Source organism: Achroia grisella, unplaced genomic scaffold (genome assembly GCF_030625045.1).
Source record: "Achroia grisella isolate CSIRO2021 unplaced genomic scaffold, CSIRO_AGI_Agris_v1 utg770, whole genome shotgun sequence".
In the NCBI taxonomy this organism is placed as follows: domain Eukaryota; kingdom Metazoa; phylum Arthropoda; class Insecta; order Lepidoptera; family Pyralidae; genus Achroia; species Achroia grisella.
This window is the reverse complement of record NW_026713016.1, coordinates 1,979,962-1,996,298: the sequence shown is the minus strand read 5'-3', so window position 1 is coordinate 1,996,298 and position 16,337 is coordinate 1,979,962. Positions and strand designations below refer to the sequence as shown.

Below are 16,337 nucleotides of genomic sequence, written 5' to 3'. Positions count from 1 at the left end.
TTACTCCCTTTGTCAACATATCATCTTTCACACAGTCCATCCATCTCTTTTTCGGTCTTCCTCTACCCTTATAACCATCCACATTCATATGTAACACCGTCTTTAGGATATGATCTTTATTCCTACGCATTACATGTCCATACCACGATAGACGATTACTCTTTAACTTCTCCGACATCGGTGCCACTTTCATACTTCCTCTGAGGTAATTCATTCTTTATCTTATTTGAAAAAAAAAATATTTGAAAATAGACCATCTTTTTAAATATTACTGTTCTTGAGCTATGTATCCAAAATAACTAAAAAATTCTATGTCCATTGTCCATCCATCCTGTTCATGTCATGTATGTTACCGGAGGGCTAAGATGTCATCTCTTGGAGACATACTCTGTAAGCATACAGGGTATGTCTCCAAGAGATGACAGATCCTGTAACATTATAATCTCTCTCTTCAAGCTTGACACGAACTGAAACGTATCTTACAAAGCAAGCTGCTTGGCGACTGAGATAAGCTGTCTCTGTGTCTATTTGAAACATATATCTCTATATATATATGACCTATCAACGGTAATGACTTTATACGAAGTCCACCTCACTTAAATTATAATATACCTCATATGCAAATATAGTTAATGTTATTAATTATATCTGTCATACTCGTGAACGAGTGCTGTGTATGGACTGTATGTATGTATGTATGATACTGGTCTGTCTGTCTGGTCTCTCTAAAAATGCTTTTAAAAAATTTATTCAACAGAATACAATTGAAATTTATTTAAATAAAGAACTTTTCGATTATCTTGTTCCATATTATTTCTTAAAATCCGTGCATAATGACTTGGCTCTGAATAAAAAATATACTGAAATAACCTACGTAGATCCAGTAATATAAAACGGAGTCGAAGTCCATTCCGGACAACCTGCCTTTTTTATTAACCGCACGAACACAGAAAGGCACTCCATGGGAGTTCAAAATTGCCAATTTGGTGATTCGCAAAAGGATCCTAAAACTATTTCTGACTTCATTAATATCTATACATTTGATTGCTAGTTTATATACAAGAATACGGCTTAAAATTAATAAACTATAACTTTTCAAAATATTTCTATTATTTATTCATGAAAACCAATATGTCATTTATCTGAAACCACTGTTAATAAACTTGTTTAAAGTTAATTAATGTTTGTAACGCGAACTCATATAGGTACGTGCCTACAGAATAAAGCAATTTCAAACTAATCATTCTGTCCAATAAACAAACGTCAATTGTACACTAATACTCGAAACTAGAACTAACTCAAATGGAATTTCAAATTAGTACGTACTTATGCAAATATTTGATATCAAAATATATTTCGTTTGAAATGTCTCATGTTTTTTTTCTACATAAAATAAATATTTAGATACTTACTCGTATATATTAATAATAATTACAGCAACGGTTGCTAAGTCTATTTTTTAATTTATATAATATAATAAAAACTACATTACTTTTTATAAAATGATTCTCATGTTGCTATAGTTGTTTCATTCGGGCAAAAACTACGGATTTTCACGAAACTTTACAGTAATATAGCTTATATATCAGAATAACACAAGCTATAATTTAATTTAATAAGATAATAGGTAAATTGGGCAAATGGGCGGGAGGGAAAAAAATTAATACAAATATTTGACGTCCATAAGCGGCTAAAATGCCCTACATTATTCATGTAGGACAATGATTTTTTATTTGATTTGATTGATGCAGACAAAATCGCCCAGGTCAGTTAGTGTAAAAGAATATCGACCATGGCGTACAATAGTACGCCGGAGTACGCCGGAGTACGCCCTGTCATTGAACAGCTACAGGCGACTGGTGACGTCACAAATCGACGCCATGACTTGATGAATGATGATGAATGAACTTGAAATTTGACAATACTAAAATTATTAACGGACATTAATGTTGTTGAATGCAGAATAAAATTCTTTTTCTAAATCAACCATTATTCCCAACATGTACAATTAAATAAAGTAATGAAAAAGGCCATCTTAAGTGATCAAAATATAATTATTTTTTTGCTCTAACTCAAAAACAATCGAGATTGTGAAATGTGACAACTAAATTAATAGTCAAAGTTATAAATTATTTCTTTGGCAACACAACAACAACTTTTGGGTAAGGTCAAGGTTTAATGAAACGCCATATTGTAAAGGATCAAAATAAACAGTGGAGTTGCAAACTTCTTATGTAGGTCCGCCATATATCTCAATCTATTAATCTAGTCTTTTTTCTGCACTTTTGATTGATTTTTGAATTTAGAACATGAAACCAACTTTTTAAAAATTAATTATGCTTATTTTAGTTCAAAATATGAGTATAATTTTATTACTTAAAATACCGAATTTTACGTTTATTTTACTTAATATTATTTCAAAGATCGCAATTATTTACTTTTATAATAGGTACAAATTTTTAATTCCGCTATAATTTTTTCATAAGGCAAATCTTCGCCGAAATGAACTATAGATAGGTAGGTAGGTATAACTAAACGTTGTCTGCATGTATCATTAAATTTGTAAGACTGTTTTTACTGACTGCTCTAACTAGTGAAAATCTCACAAGAATTCGAATGGAGTAGGTATAATTAAATAATAGTAGATTACTCATAAAGCATTTCTAACGATATTATCATTAAATCCATTACTTACATAGATACTAATGAGTAATAACTTATAGTAATAACCCAGAAGAATTTATGATAATAATTATTATTATTTCCTATGTAATTATTGAGACAGGCAGACAGGAATGGACTCTTTCCTATTTATACAATTAATTAGGATATACTATTTATAACCGATTTTTTCCTTTTTAAAGTTGTATAATAATTGTTTTCCAGCGTCGATAATTTCATTAACCCTCCAAAAGGGTTGCTATGAAATGCTATGCATCACTCAAACAAACCCCAAAGTGGGCCGCTTCTTAGCCAATATTGACACAGGCACAAATAACTCCAGCGGTAATTTGCATTTGTATTATCACGCCACTACTCCGAGGCACCGGTCACGTATATAAATATTTAGTGTCCCAATCCTGAGGCTTAAATTAATTGGCATCCGACATTGTGGATTCCCCCTTTGATTAAGCAGCTGTTGTTACGTCTACAAGTACATATTTGTCTTATAAAATTGTTTGTACTGATTGACTATGATGTTGATATTACGTCCGTACAAATTCGTTTTCTTGAACCTACCTATTCGTGTAGGGAGATATGGTAGATAATCTGTCCCCCTCCCCCACCATTTTTTCAAATGTATGTATGCGACATCTATATATGATTTGCATACCTATATTATGCATGAATTTACAAATACAAAAGCCGCGTCCTGGCTTAAATTTTTTTGCTTCTATCGGTTTCCATCAAAATAAGCAGAAAATACAATTAAATTTGTAGAATACAAACGTATATGTATTCCTCTACGTATTATGTTATCCTGTGCACTTATTATCATCCATTACATTCCATATTACCAAAGAGTAAAGACAAGTCTCGCGACAATTTTTTATCAGTACTAGATAACGTGATAATTATTTTGGCGGCAAAAACCGCGCTTTGCGATAGTGTTACCAAAGGTTAGTTTTAACAAAGTTTAAATATATTTGTAATTCAAATGTGTTTTATATTTTAACCCAAACATGAGGACCAATATCATGAACCACTTGAAAGTATTTGCTTCCCCTCGATGTCGTAACACTGGCATTGCTTAATTGTTTTTTTTTAATACAGAGATAGAAAGTTATTGTAGTATTGTAGTATAGAAATTGTTCGGAATCTCATTTATTTAATATAAATATTATTTTCAATATTTATTCTCAATGTAATAATATTACATATTATGTATCACATGTCACAGTGAAAATTGGGTTTCCCAAAGTAAAAAAGTTAGTATCTAAAGACATTAAAATAAAAAAATATTTTGACGTTTATAAAGAAAATAGAACTACCATAGACAAAGAATGTAACAACGTTGACCGAACGACAGCGAACGACAGACAACATCAATCAATCATACATAATCCAATATGGCCGAGTGCTTACAAAGGGGCTGTTCGCGAATAACATAAATTAAAATTTCAGTTTTTGTGAATAGTTTCTAATAAGTTTTATTGCCTTACTAAATAATGTAAGTCAACACACCTAATGAAGCTATACCTGTAAGTATACTTTTAGAATATTCATGGAATCGTCACACATCGGACATTATCTTGGGAAAGTTTCCAAGTGGCTCGGTGTTTCATGATTAATTACTACCTGTATGTTTAAATTGCAGGTATACTGAAGATGCCAGTTAATTCTGTACCTGAAACGAAAAAGGGAATCGAGAAATCTAGGTTTTCTCTATCATTAAACAGAAATAATGTTGTACTGACTAATGAGAACAGGAAACTAGGAGACAAGAATATTGACCCTTCTAAGCTCTCTACTAGTGATAATAAAGAGAATAAACCAGTGAAACGACCATTAAACAAAACATATAACAATATTTTAAGCGCCGCAAAAAAATTGAAACCTCTGGAGTCGTCAACACAATCAGGTTAGTTTCGTAATTTCCCGGCGTAACACGCGCGTTATAGAATATTAAAAAACAAAAAATGTTTCTTGATTTTTAATTTAACATGTATATATAAGTAAAAAATTAAGGCCCCAATACCCCAATGACAGTGTCCTAGATATTAGAACTGTTACATCATTGTAAAAACTAATACAGTTATCTCTTTTTAGAGCAATCTACAGAACCGGAACTGATAGTAAATAAGCCAATCCAATCCAGCTTTGCCATGTTGAATGGCCATCACCCATCACAAAACCAGTATGCGGGCACTGTGCAGAAAAAGACACCAATTGCTACACTCTCAAACTTAGGGAATACTTGCTTTCTCAACAGTGTTCTCTATACTTTACGGTAAGTAATATAATATTATTTAGTTATAGGCTCTCACTTAGACTTGTACATTGTTGTTGTATATATACATATAATACCAAACATTTCCATCTATTCACTGGAGAATGTTATGTGTTTACAATTTTTTACTAGTCAAGGTAAAAAATTGTAACAGTTATATACACAATTGTAATTATCTGAGTCTTATTGTAGTTAAGTACCACTCAGATAATTAGAACAGGATTAATATAAAAAATAGTCTGCCTGCTCTATCCTATATACTATATATGTACCACATTTTAAGTTACATTGAATCCTTTTTGGTACATATATAAAGGGAGATAGAGAATGCATACAACTTTTCATCCTAACCCAGTTTTAATTATCTCTGTATTACTGTTTACATCTGATGGAAATTGTTATCTGTTGCCTGTATTTTAACTTTTTTACGAACTATTGAAGTTATGTTACTACTACTAGTAATGATCATAACGAAAATTAATAGAAATAGTATAGTTAAACTCCTTTCTCCTAATTTCTTTGTAGTTGTAAAAGTTAAATCAACTTGCTACTTTTCTTTCAGATATGCACCCCGTTTCCTTCATAATCTACATCACCTTGTCTCAGACTTGGCTAGTGTAGAACAGAAACTTGGCAGTATCAGACAAAAGAGTTCGTCACTGGGCAGAAGTGCTGCTGGCCTGGCATCCTCAGGAACCAGGTCTTGGAGCAGTAAGGACCTTCTAACGCTAGGGCAATCAGACAACAGTTCTGGGAAAAGTAAAATACAGGTATGGATGTTTCTGTATTATTATTTATAGATATACCAAATTAAAATCAATATAGATTTAATTTTGCAGCCTAGGGGGAAAGGGATTAGTTAAAAATGTGAACTGATGACCCCATTTCTAGTAATATACAATATAGGTTAACCTCCATGAGCATGAAACTACAGTCTTTTGAAAGTAATTTTTATACTGTATTCATAAAACATACACAAGATAGTTAAAAAAACAATAGATCATAAATATCTCATGAGATAATGTAGAGAAGTCTGTCAACTGATAAAATATCAGTAACTAGGTTATATAACATGATTATTATTATACTACAATGATTATATTTTTTTTATTGTATAAGCCACACTAATTTATGATACTGTATCATGAATTTTAAAGATTAATATTTAATAGGCAGATAAGATTATATATTACACATTTTGTTTAAAATGCAACTAGAACTAAACAACTTTTGCAAAGAACCAAACTGCTAACAGTACCTTTATACAAATGCTGTGGTAACATGATCAAATTTGAAGTTGTTGTATTGTGGCTAAATTTATAAATATTAGTATAGGGTAGTATTACACTGTGTTAGTTCCCTTCAGTTCATAAGTACATGTTGAAGCAGAAATCGTCTTATTTATCAGTGACGAGGATGATTTTACATTTTTGAAGTATATTGGTGTTAATACATAGTGACAGTACATACATTCACGAGAATGTCGAGTGGTAAAATAAGTGAGTTCGATGTCGTAAATGGGAACTGGGGATCTTATTGTGACCGAATTGAAATGTACTTCTTAGTAAACGGAACCAAGGAAAATTTAAAAGTACCGACGTTAATATCTGTAATTGGAGAAAGAGCTTATGAACTCATGTTAACCTTATGTACACCCAAGAAACCGTCGCAGTACACATACGAAGATGTTAAGAAATTAATGCAAGGACATTTATCTCTTAAACCCTCAATATTAACGGAACGATTACGGTTTAGACAATGTTGCCAGCGTAACGGACAAAGTGTAGCAGAGTATGTAGCAGAGCTTAAAAAGATGACCAGATTCTGTGATTTTGGACTTAGCTTGAATGAAATTATGAGAGACCAATTCGTATTCGGAATTTGTAACGAAAATATGAGACAGCGTCTTATATTGGAAGACAACATAGATTTTAAAAGGGCAGTGACATTAGCGAAGACATTAGAGGCAGCTGAAAGAGAGGCGCAATGTAAGATGGTCACAGGAAAGGGTTACGGTGCGGGCGCGCAGAGGAATCGCAAGTCTGGCGGCACGGGCTTTGCCCGGCACCGGTCCATGCAAAGAACGAGTATGGAAGGCGTCAATCACATCGAGCGAGATATGAATCGTCTGTATGTCGGCGGAGGATGTCAAGCTTGTGGTGATAAACGACACGGGTGGACCGAATGTCGTTTTCGAAACTACAGATGTGATTTGTGTACGAAATACGGACACTTGAAACGTGTATGCCCGAACTTAAAGGAATGTTTAAATCATAGCGGGCGGATCGAGTTTACCAAGGTAGCAACGGCGGCACAGGAGAGTGGGAAGGCGGGGCGCGCGGACAAATACCGGGCAGCGGGCCCGCGCCCCGCGCGACCTGACGCGCGCGCAGGCCGCCCGGCCGACCCCACGCACGCACGCTCTCATCACATGCACCGGCTGTGGCCAGAGAGCGCCGAGTCGGACTCGGAGGATCGCGTCGAGTGTGAACCCATAATGAAATTATTATTAAAGGACTATAATCTGGTTAGTTTAAACATTTTAATTTATAGAAAAAAAATCTATGGAAATTGATACGGGCTCAGCCCAGTTTTGTGTTAGTAGGCATCTACTACTACCAGAAATGTATATATACATTTCTGGTAGTAGTAGATGCATGTTATAAATGGATAGAAATAATTAAAATGGGCAACACTACAGCCACGGGTGTAATCTCTAAACTCAGAGAAATTTGGGCTCGTTTCGGATTGCCAAAACAAATAGTGACAACTGTCCACCATTCTCTAGTGAAGAATTTTCTAACGTTTTGCGTTAATGGCATTTAACATATATTTTTTGCCCCATATCATCCTTCTTCAAACAGGGCAGCAGAAAGCGTAGTAAAAATATGCTAGAAGGTAATTAACAAGGCTATCATAAAAAAAAAAGATATTGACATCGCTCTGTGGCGGTTCTTATTACAATATAGAAATACGGAGCATGCCACCACAGGGGAAAGCCCAGCACAGCTTTTACAGGTTTTACGCATTACGCACACGACTCGACTGCATAAAACCCGATCGCGAAAGTATAGTTCGGGCAATACAGCGGTACCAGGAGTTGGCCGCGGGAGGCTCGCAGCGCGCGGTCCGCGAAGAACAATTAGTACGGTATCGAACTTATAGGCTAGGTCAAAAGTGGGCCAGGGGTAGGGTAGTACGGTGCTTAGGTGACACGGATTATCAACTAGCAACAGACGATGGTTCCATGTTACAAAGACACATTGATCAAATTAGATCTAGGGTTGATCCCAACCAAGAAATCAGCACATGCGATTATTACTCCCCTTTAATTAGTAGTAATGAGAATTCACAACCCGGTGAGAGTGCAGCCTCAGCAGAGCAGGATACAATGGCGTGTAAGTCAACGCACTCGCGCTCGTCTGGCGACCAGGAGATGGTCGAGTAGGTTCTTGTTCGTCCAGTAGGTTCAATGGTGAACGTCGCTATCCCGTATCTGTCTCAACTCAGTAATCGAACAATGGTGAACCCACAAATTATAGATCCAATGATGATTCTTTATATTATATACATACCCGAGAACATTTTGAATACCCATCGTATTTGACAAAACCTTTTAGAATCCGCCAAATTACAGATCCAATACATTATATATGGTTGTATATGTTTATGTTTAATTGTTTAGATGTAATTCATTGTTATTATAATAACACCTCCAAGTGTTATATTGTAGCTAAATTTATAAATATTAGTATAGGGTAGGTTACACTGTGTTGGTTCCATTCAGTTCATAAGTAAATGATGAAGCAGGAACCTGTTACCTGTATTTACCTGTATCAATTAATTTGAAATGATTTATTAATGACTTAAATGTACATTATAAAACTGAGTTAAAATATTTTTATTCTATTTAATGAAATCTATATATATAAAACAATGTTACTGACCAGATGGTGATATGGGAAACTTTATCAATGTCATCGACCCCAGAGCAATGTTTGTTAGAATCTGTTTATTGTTAGTGTGTGTTAATCTCAGTAACAAGCTTAACCATTTTGAGTGCTGGTTTAACTTAATGAAATCTGGTAAAATTCACTTGTAATATTGTTGGTTTTATTCCAATTAATAAACAAATAAGTTCGGAGATACAGGCTCACCTAGTAATATATATATATATATATATTTATTTGCAGATAGCAACAGAGAAATTACATGAAACCTATTTTAATTTACGTGCGGCTGAGAGTAAATGTATCAACAGCGGGTCAGCTGACGCGAGCCCTGAACCCTTTGCCGCTGACGCTTTTCTAGCTGCTCTTAGGGATGTCAACTCCACATTTGAAGGTAATTTTATGCAACTGTTATTGAAATAAAATGGGGTGCACCTTATGGAAAGTGGCAACCCTAACTATTTACATAAGAATCCATAGACTCACAAAATACATTGTGACTCGCATGAAGCTCATGCTATTCATTTCTGAAGACGTAATAGAGGTAATTTCATTTCCATATTTCACTCTTCAATTAAGGATACTGCTTGATCAGGAATATGTGAAATAGAGAGAGAGTACCGAAAGCTTTGTTTTCGCATTTTCTTCAATCTCCATTTATATATCTTACGTTAATTGCAGGTAACAGACAGCAAGATGCACATGAGTTGCTTGTCTGCATCCTTGACAACATTCGCGAGACGTGCCGGGCGCTCTCCTCGCGAGCTTCTAGGCTACAAATACATGAAAACGGAGAGAGGTACACATAACATTTATTAAAATTATTATTATTAATATTATAAAATATACTATTTTACTTTATACTATTTTATACTAATTTTTCAATTCAAATTACATATGTATGCGATATTGTAGTCTATTTCTATCTCACATCTTTTTGTATAAGAAAAAGGAAGTGAAAACATGCTGTTGCACATAGCCTATAAACGGTGACTTGAACAAACAACAAGTATGCTAAAAAACGTAAAAGTATGCCAAATCCAGCATAAAATATGTTAAATTGAGTACACCGATGTTGTTTACGAATAAGTGACGTCACGCGCTCCTGATTGGTGTTAGATCTATCATGGTGGATTGATATGTTTTGCATTTTTATTTTTACTAATATAAATATAATCTCGCTTGTAATCTGAAAATAAATGTTTAAATATGAATCAGCCTATCATAAAAATTACATAAAATCCTGTATTTGGACATTCTTAGATAGTCATTCAGTCAGATGTGATTCCATGACTATAGGCATCTTACAATATTGATATATCAACTTTCGGTACTTAAGTAGAAGTACCGAAAGCTAACATTGTTATAAAATTAGGCCCGTGTTAACCTGTCTATGAAATACTTAAATTTTGTTTTAGTAACGGAATCGGTCGCCAGCCAAGCTTGGACGGTGATGGGGCAAAGCCCACACTTGGCAACTTGCGTAAATCGTGGAAGAAGCGTAAAGAGGTGAAGGTGAACGACAAGAGGAACTCTCCCACGGACGAGCGGGCCTCCTCGCCGGCCGACACCGAAAGAGACGAGAGGACGCGGCCAGGCTGGGACTTTGTTGCTGATGATTTTGAAGGTATATTTATAATTCAATAATCTTTACATAGTATAAAACAAAGTCGCGGACACTGTTTATCCACATAGATTTTTTAAACTATACAATGGATTTAAATGCAGGTTTCAGCAACATTTATTATGAAAAAGAATTTAATGTTATTGATGACATAAAACAAATGGGATGTCCATTTGTTTTATTGTTACATAGTATGAAACAATATCGCTGCTATCTTTTGAATTACACAACGGATTTTAATGCAGTTTTTAGCAATTGATTAATAGATAGAATGATTCAAGAGGAAGGCTTATATGTATTAGCATTTTTTAGTATATAACAAGCCAATAAATTCAAAGATTAGTAGTGCATCCGTGAGTACGGGTTCGTTAGTAGTTAATAATAAACCCCTTTCCCCTGTCTGGACAGGTACGATGGTGGTTCGCACAATGTGCCTGGAGTGCGAGAGTGTGACAGAGAAGGCGCAAGCGGTGTGCGAGCTGTGCGTGCCGGTGTGCGAGGAAGACGGCGAAGAAGAACCATTCCGCGCCGCGTGCCTCTCCAGCGAATACCTACGCGACCAGAACAAGGTAATAAATAAAGGCAGACTTTACACGACACATTCTTTCATTCCCGGTGAATTTGTCACGATGGGCTAACGGACCTGACCTCATGCTTATCCTATCATTCTCCGCTGGTACTCCGCCAGCTTAAACCGTTATATGGGTGGATCATAGATTTATAATTCACAAATAATAATAATCCGCTCCCCTCGTGTGCAGTACTGGTGCGAGCGCTGCCTGCGCTACAACGAGGCGCGGCGCAGCGTGGCGTACTCGCGGCTGCCGCGGCTGCTGGTGCTGCAACTGAAGCGGTTCAGCGGCGGCATGGAGAAGATCACGCGCCACGCGCCCACGCCGCTCCTCATGCCGTGCTTCTGCGAGCCCTGCACGCGGCGACAGCCCGACCAGCCCTCCGCCCACAGGTATTGGTTTGTTCTCGTTATGTACCTCTCACAGTACTTACTGATCTATATGTTCTATACCGTTTTAAATTTGACGCGTTCATTATAAACAAATCACAATAAACTTCGCTGCTTCAAGGTTATGTCAACTATTTGTTTTTGTAGTAATGTGATAATAACCTTAAAATAACACAGTTTGATGTGGTTATGTTAGTCAGTACAAAGTTAAATCACTCATTTGATCCCGACCTGTCAGAAACGTAAACTCTGAGCGGCAGGACTTTAATGTTATGAGATTCGACGTTACTACATGTAAAAGCAAAACAACGAAATAAAAGAGACTAACTCTTTAACATAAAAAAACATCCACAACAATTTAACTATTAGAATATTTTGTCAGAATGTTTTGAATTAGGAAGGATTTAGGAATTAGGAATTTATCCAATTTGGGGCTACCAAATTGGATATACCAGCTTAACAATAAAAATAATACACTATTATTTTGTAGACTGCTTCCAGAAACATAAAAAAAAGAAAACTTGTGTCTACTCTGTAACCTAACTACGCATTATATCTTTTTCTTTCAATAAATACGTTTTCAAATTAAATGAAGGCCTCTTTTACTGAATAATACATTATGTAAAATAAAAATTATCACAAAGTATTTTTTCGCCCCAATGGTGCGGAATTATTCACTCATGCGAAGCTTGGACATGTTACCAGTTACTGGATATAAAAGTAACCGATTTATCCAACGGTGATTCGGCACATACAGGGGGGAGAGAATTGTTAATAATGGAAACTAGTACCCCCCATTGCTACCAATGTACCATGTTAAGTCGACCTCCACGCGGTTCCTCCTGGAAATCATAGTGTTTATCACTTTCTTAGTGAATTTGACAGTATGGGCCAACTGACCTAACCTCATACTCATATTATCATCTTCCACTGGTGTCCTGTGTAATCCGTTTGGGCAGGTGGCTTCATTATCGTATAAAAAAACCTCTGCAGATACATCCTATGGGCCGTGATAATGCACCTGGGGCAGACGCTGACGGGCGGGCACTACGTGGCGTACGCGCGCGCCGCCCCCACGGAGGGCGGGCGGTGCGCGCGCGAGGCGGCGGGCGGCGCGGGCGCGGGCGCGGGCGGGGGGGAGGCGGCGGCCGCGCCCTCGTTCATGCGGAGCCTGTTCGCGCGCGGCCGCCCCGCGCCCGCCGCCTGCGCCGCACGCGACTGCTGCCTGCCGCGGCCGCGCGCCGACTGCTGGCTCGCCTGCGACGACGACCTCGTCAAGCCTATATCCAACGAGGAGTTCGAGGATCTACTCTCCGCGGAGCCCAAGGTAAACAAAGCATCGAATGGTGGAGTTATGCTTCTCTGGTACATGACTGTGGCGTTCGATTTGGCTAGTTGTAGAAGTGAACTAGCAGTATCGGGAAGAAGTCTCCCGATACTGCTCGACTAGAAAAAACTTACTGCCTGTCAAATGATGGAATTATGTTTCTCTGTTTTGGCACAAATTGGTGGCGTTCTATTTGTGGAAGGGACGAGACCTTAATATCTTTAATGTCTCTATCATTGAGTATTCTCAATATCTCCTTCCCAAGACAGCTCAATTAGAAAGATAACAAACTTTTTGTACCAAATAACAACTGTTCAGTCATTCAATCAATTATAATCATTGTATCAGTTGAGCTAGTATTTTGATATGGAAGTTTATTTAAAATTTTCCTTGTTGATCATGTTACATTTTGAATATAAAAAGTTTTAGTTATATAATGTATCCTTGTATGGTCTAAATGGTTATGATGGTATATCTTTATCATTTAAAATTACCTCAACACAACCACTCCCTACTAACAACGAGAGAGAAAGAAACCTACAACTTGCTACAGACAACCAGGACCCGTCTGCATAATTATAGGGTACCATGCCCATCTAAGAACTATATAGTCATACATGGCAAGAATATAATCCATATTCTTGCCATGTATGACTACAGCGACTAGTAGGTGTAGTCATAGATGGTGTTGCAGCTTGTCTACCATTCTTTATGTAAACTTTATATTTTTGAAATCTGTTTTTTATTTGTCACTTTTGACTTCTTGTTGTTACTTTTCTCTTCTCTATGAGCCCTTTTGAGAAAAATATACATTTTTTACTATTATTTGATTTTTAATTAAAACCGTAGTTGTGTTCCGAGTCGGTCTGGCGTCTCCGACGCCTTGTTGATATTCTCGATCGACTACCTCCGATCGTTACTCGCTTGACGTAGTAATGTGGTGTGCAGGTGCGGACGGCGGCGACGCCGTACCTGCTGTTCTACGTGCAGAGCGACGCGGGCTAGTGCAGCCGGCGAGCGCGGCGGGCGCCGGGCCGCAGCCTCGCGGCCGGGCCCGCGCAGCGTCGACGCAGCCGGACCACTCTGGTTCTTTTCCTTTCATACGACGTCCTTGCGAGCTGCGTTCTGTTTTTAAATTATATATACTTCGTCGTTTTTAGTTAACACCCTCGGTCGACTACTAGTGACTATTAGAACGGTTCGGATAGCAGTGACGGTACGGTACGAAGCGTGTCATTAGTTACTATGCTATTTTATTTTAAGCTTAAAACGAGACTCGAGCGGCTGGCGCGGATAATCTGTGCGCCTGACGCGTGATACTATTGATGTAGTAGAAATATATAACAAATTTAGTGTACAGAAAACCATTGAGGAGTTGTAAATTATATGGAACGTTTCACAGATATCTTCACTTGTTACTCTGACAATATTTTAATGAATAAATATGTAATAGTTCAGATTAACCTTCCATTGTATACTGATGTATATTTGAAATTATCATGTTGAATGCATAAAATATTATAAAGAAAAATGTATTTTGCTGCGCTGTTAACATATATTTATAAATAAATGTGGGCCTAAAATACTGTATAGTCTATTTTTAAACTTAAATCGTTTAATCACAGTGTTACGATTTTTTATAATATTATCTGCTTGAAGTCACAATATTAATCTCTGTTTAACGATACAACTCGATTTGAAAGTATCTGTTCAAATAGTTGCTGTTCCTTTATATTTATTACAATTGGTTCTGTGTTGAAATTGGAATATTAGTAACTAGTCTGCTTCTTTAGATGAATAATTATGTTTTGTTTTATATTGAATGTTTAATTGTAACAAATCATTACTAAAGGGCTGTTTCCATTGGGACAGTAGTGTCTGATAAATGTAAATGCATTGTCGTTAGCTTACTAGTGAACATATGACCTAATGGAAACAAACCTTTAAATTAAAAAGCTTAAAAGACAACCATAGACAATAATTATAGTCATTTATCTTTTACTGCCTCGAATACAAATGAAATATTCTTAATTATAAATTAAAATATCAACGCACATTATTGGTTTATTTGCATAGTTTATGAAAACATTGTTGTCTAGACATCGAAATAATTGCTTGCTCTATGACTGCTCTCTACAAATTAACAGTATACAATTAAGAATTTATTATGAACTAAGTATAGATATGTTGTGAAAAATTTCAACAGTATTTTTCTATGTAGCAGCTAAACCATGCCCTTATGCGGGCGTGATTCCTATACGCCTGGCAATGTTTACCTGTCATATTTCAAAGAAAATTTGATTACCATAAAAAGGTTATAATGAGTTAACCTTATAGGATAGACATATGTTGTCAATGACTTTTTTTTGTTTTAAAGGAGAACAATTCCGTCATACATATTTTTACGTAACCAACCGTCTACGCAGCGCGCGCAGCGAAAGTGAATATTTTTTGCCACATTTTTGCTGCACCGCTCGTATTGGTCGTATATAGCCTATAGGACTCGGGGAAAATATAAGGTATATCTAACATAGAAAGAAATTTTAATTAACAATTATCGGATCAGCACAATCGGAGATTACCCGAAACAAAAAACATACAAACATACTACTTCTTTAAAATATTAGTACAGATTTATTTTTGTATACAAATATTTGTATGACTGTGTAACGTGAACTTAAACGAATTACGATAGATGGAACCATCTTTCACTAGAATTGTTTCCACTCGATATAAATATATTTATCAGGAGAATATTGTACATTCGCCTCAGCGTCTCGCCTTGCTCTGAATTCCTGTTATATACTTGTGAACATATTAATGAAAATTGAAGATTAGTATATATTGTAATATGACATTGTGCTGTCAAGGTAAGATAGAAGAATGGGTTTGGTCATATAAACCTAATGATATGAAAGACCCTGGAAACAGCATGATTACTGTATGTACAAAGATCAATTACTAGATCTTATAAAATTTCCGCTTTTACATCTAATGTCATTAGTAAAATATTATACAACACAAAACTACTTGCAAAACATAAACAACAACGGTTTCGGTGATTTCTTTAAAGTAGTATATTTATTTATAAGAATATAATTTCCGATGGTACATTTATTAATCAGAATGTAATTTCCGATTATAAACTGAAGGTAATTAAATTTCTTTTGAAATTTGACAGTAATGGAGACATAAAGAGGCAGCCTTACAGTATGTGCTCTCTTTGTTCATCACACAGTACCCAATGTTATTCATGTAGGTATAATGAAATTCAGAATGTCTACATGTGTTTTTATTGATAAAATATTTTCTGTTATCCAATAATTAAAATTAAATAATATAATCACGTTCGCTTATTAATTCTAGCTTTTAATTTTTTGTACATAATTTGCCAAAGTATTTATCTTACACTTATATTTTTACTTGTTACCTTTTTGGAGTAAATAGTGTTCTCAGGTCTGGTTGCTCAGTACATATGGTAGATAGCCACCGGCACATAAAACCATAGACCACATGCATAGACT

At 36.0% G+C, this 16,337-nt stretch overlaps 1 protein-coding gene across 1 annotated transcript; it reads left to right on the top strand.

The window, feature by feature from the left end:
* Positions 1-4,064: 4,064 nt before the first annotated feature.
* LOC131850525 (ubiquitin carboxyl-terminal hydrolase 1) lies at positions 4,065-13,845 on the top strand. Its single transcript, XM_059200773.1, has 11 exons — positions 4,065-4,202; positions 4,319-4,582; positions 4,771-4,951; positions 5,514-5,721; positions 9,145-9,295; positions 9,583-9,700; positions 10,320-10,528; positions 10,934-11,094; positions 11,287-11,489; positions 12,480-12,813; positions 13,762-13,845. The coding sequence occupies exons 2-11, from the start codon at positions 4,330-4,332 to the stop codon at positions 13,816-13,818; spliced, it is 1,875 nt and encodes a 624-aa protein (XP_059056756.1). The 5' UTR covers positions 4,065-4,202; positions 4,319-4,329; the 3' UTR covers positions 13,819-13,845.
* Positions 13,846-16,337: the final 2,492 nt, after the last annotated feature.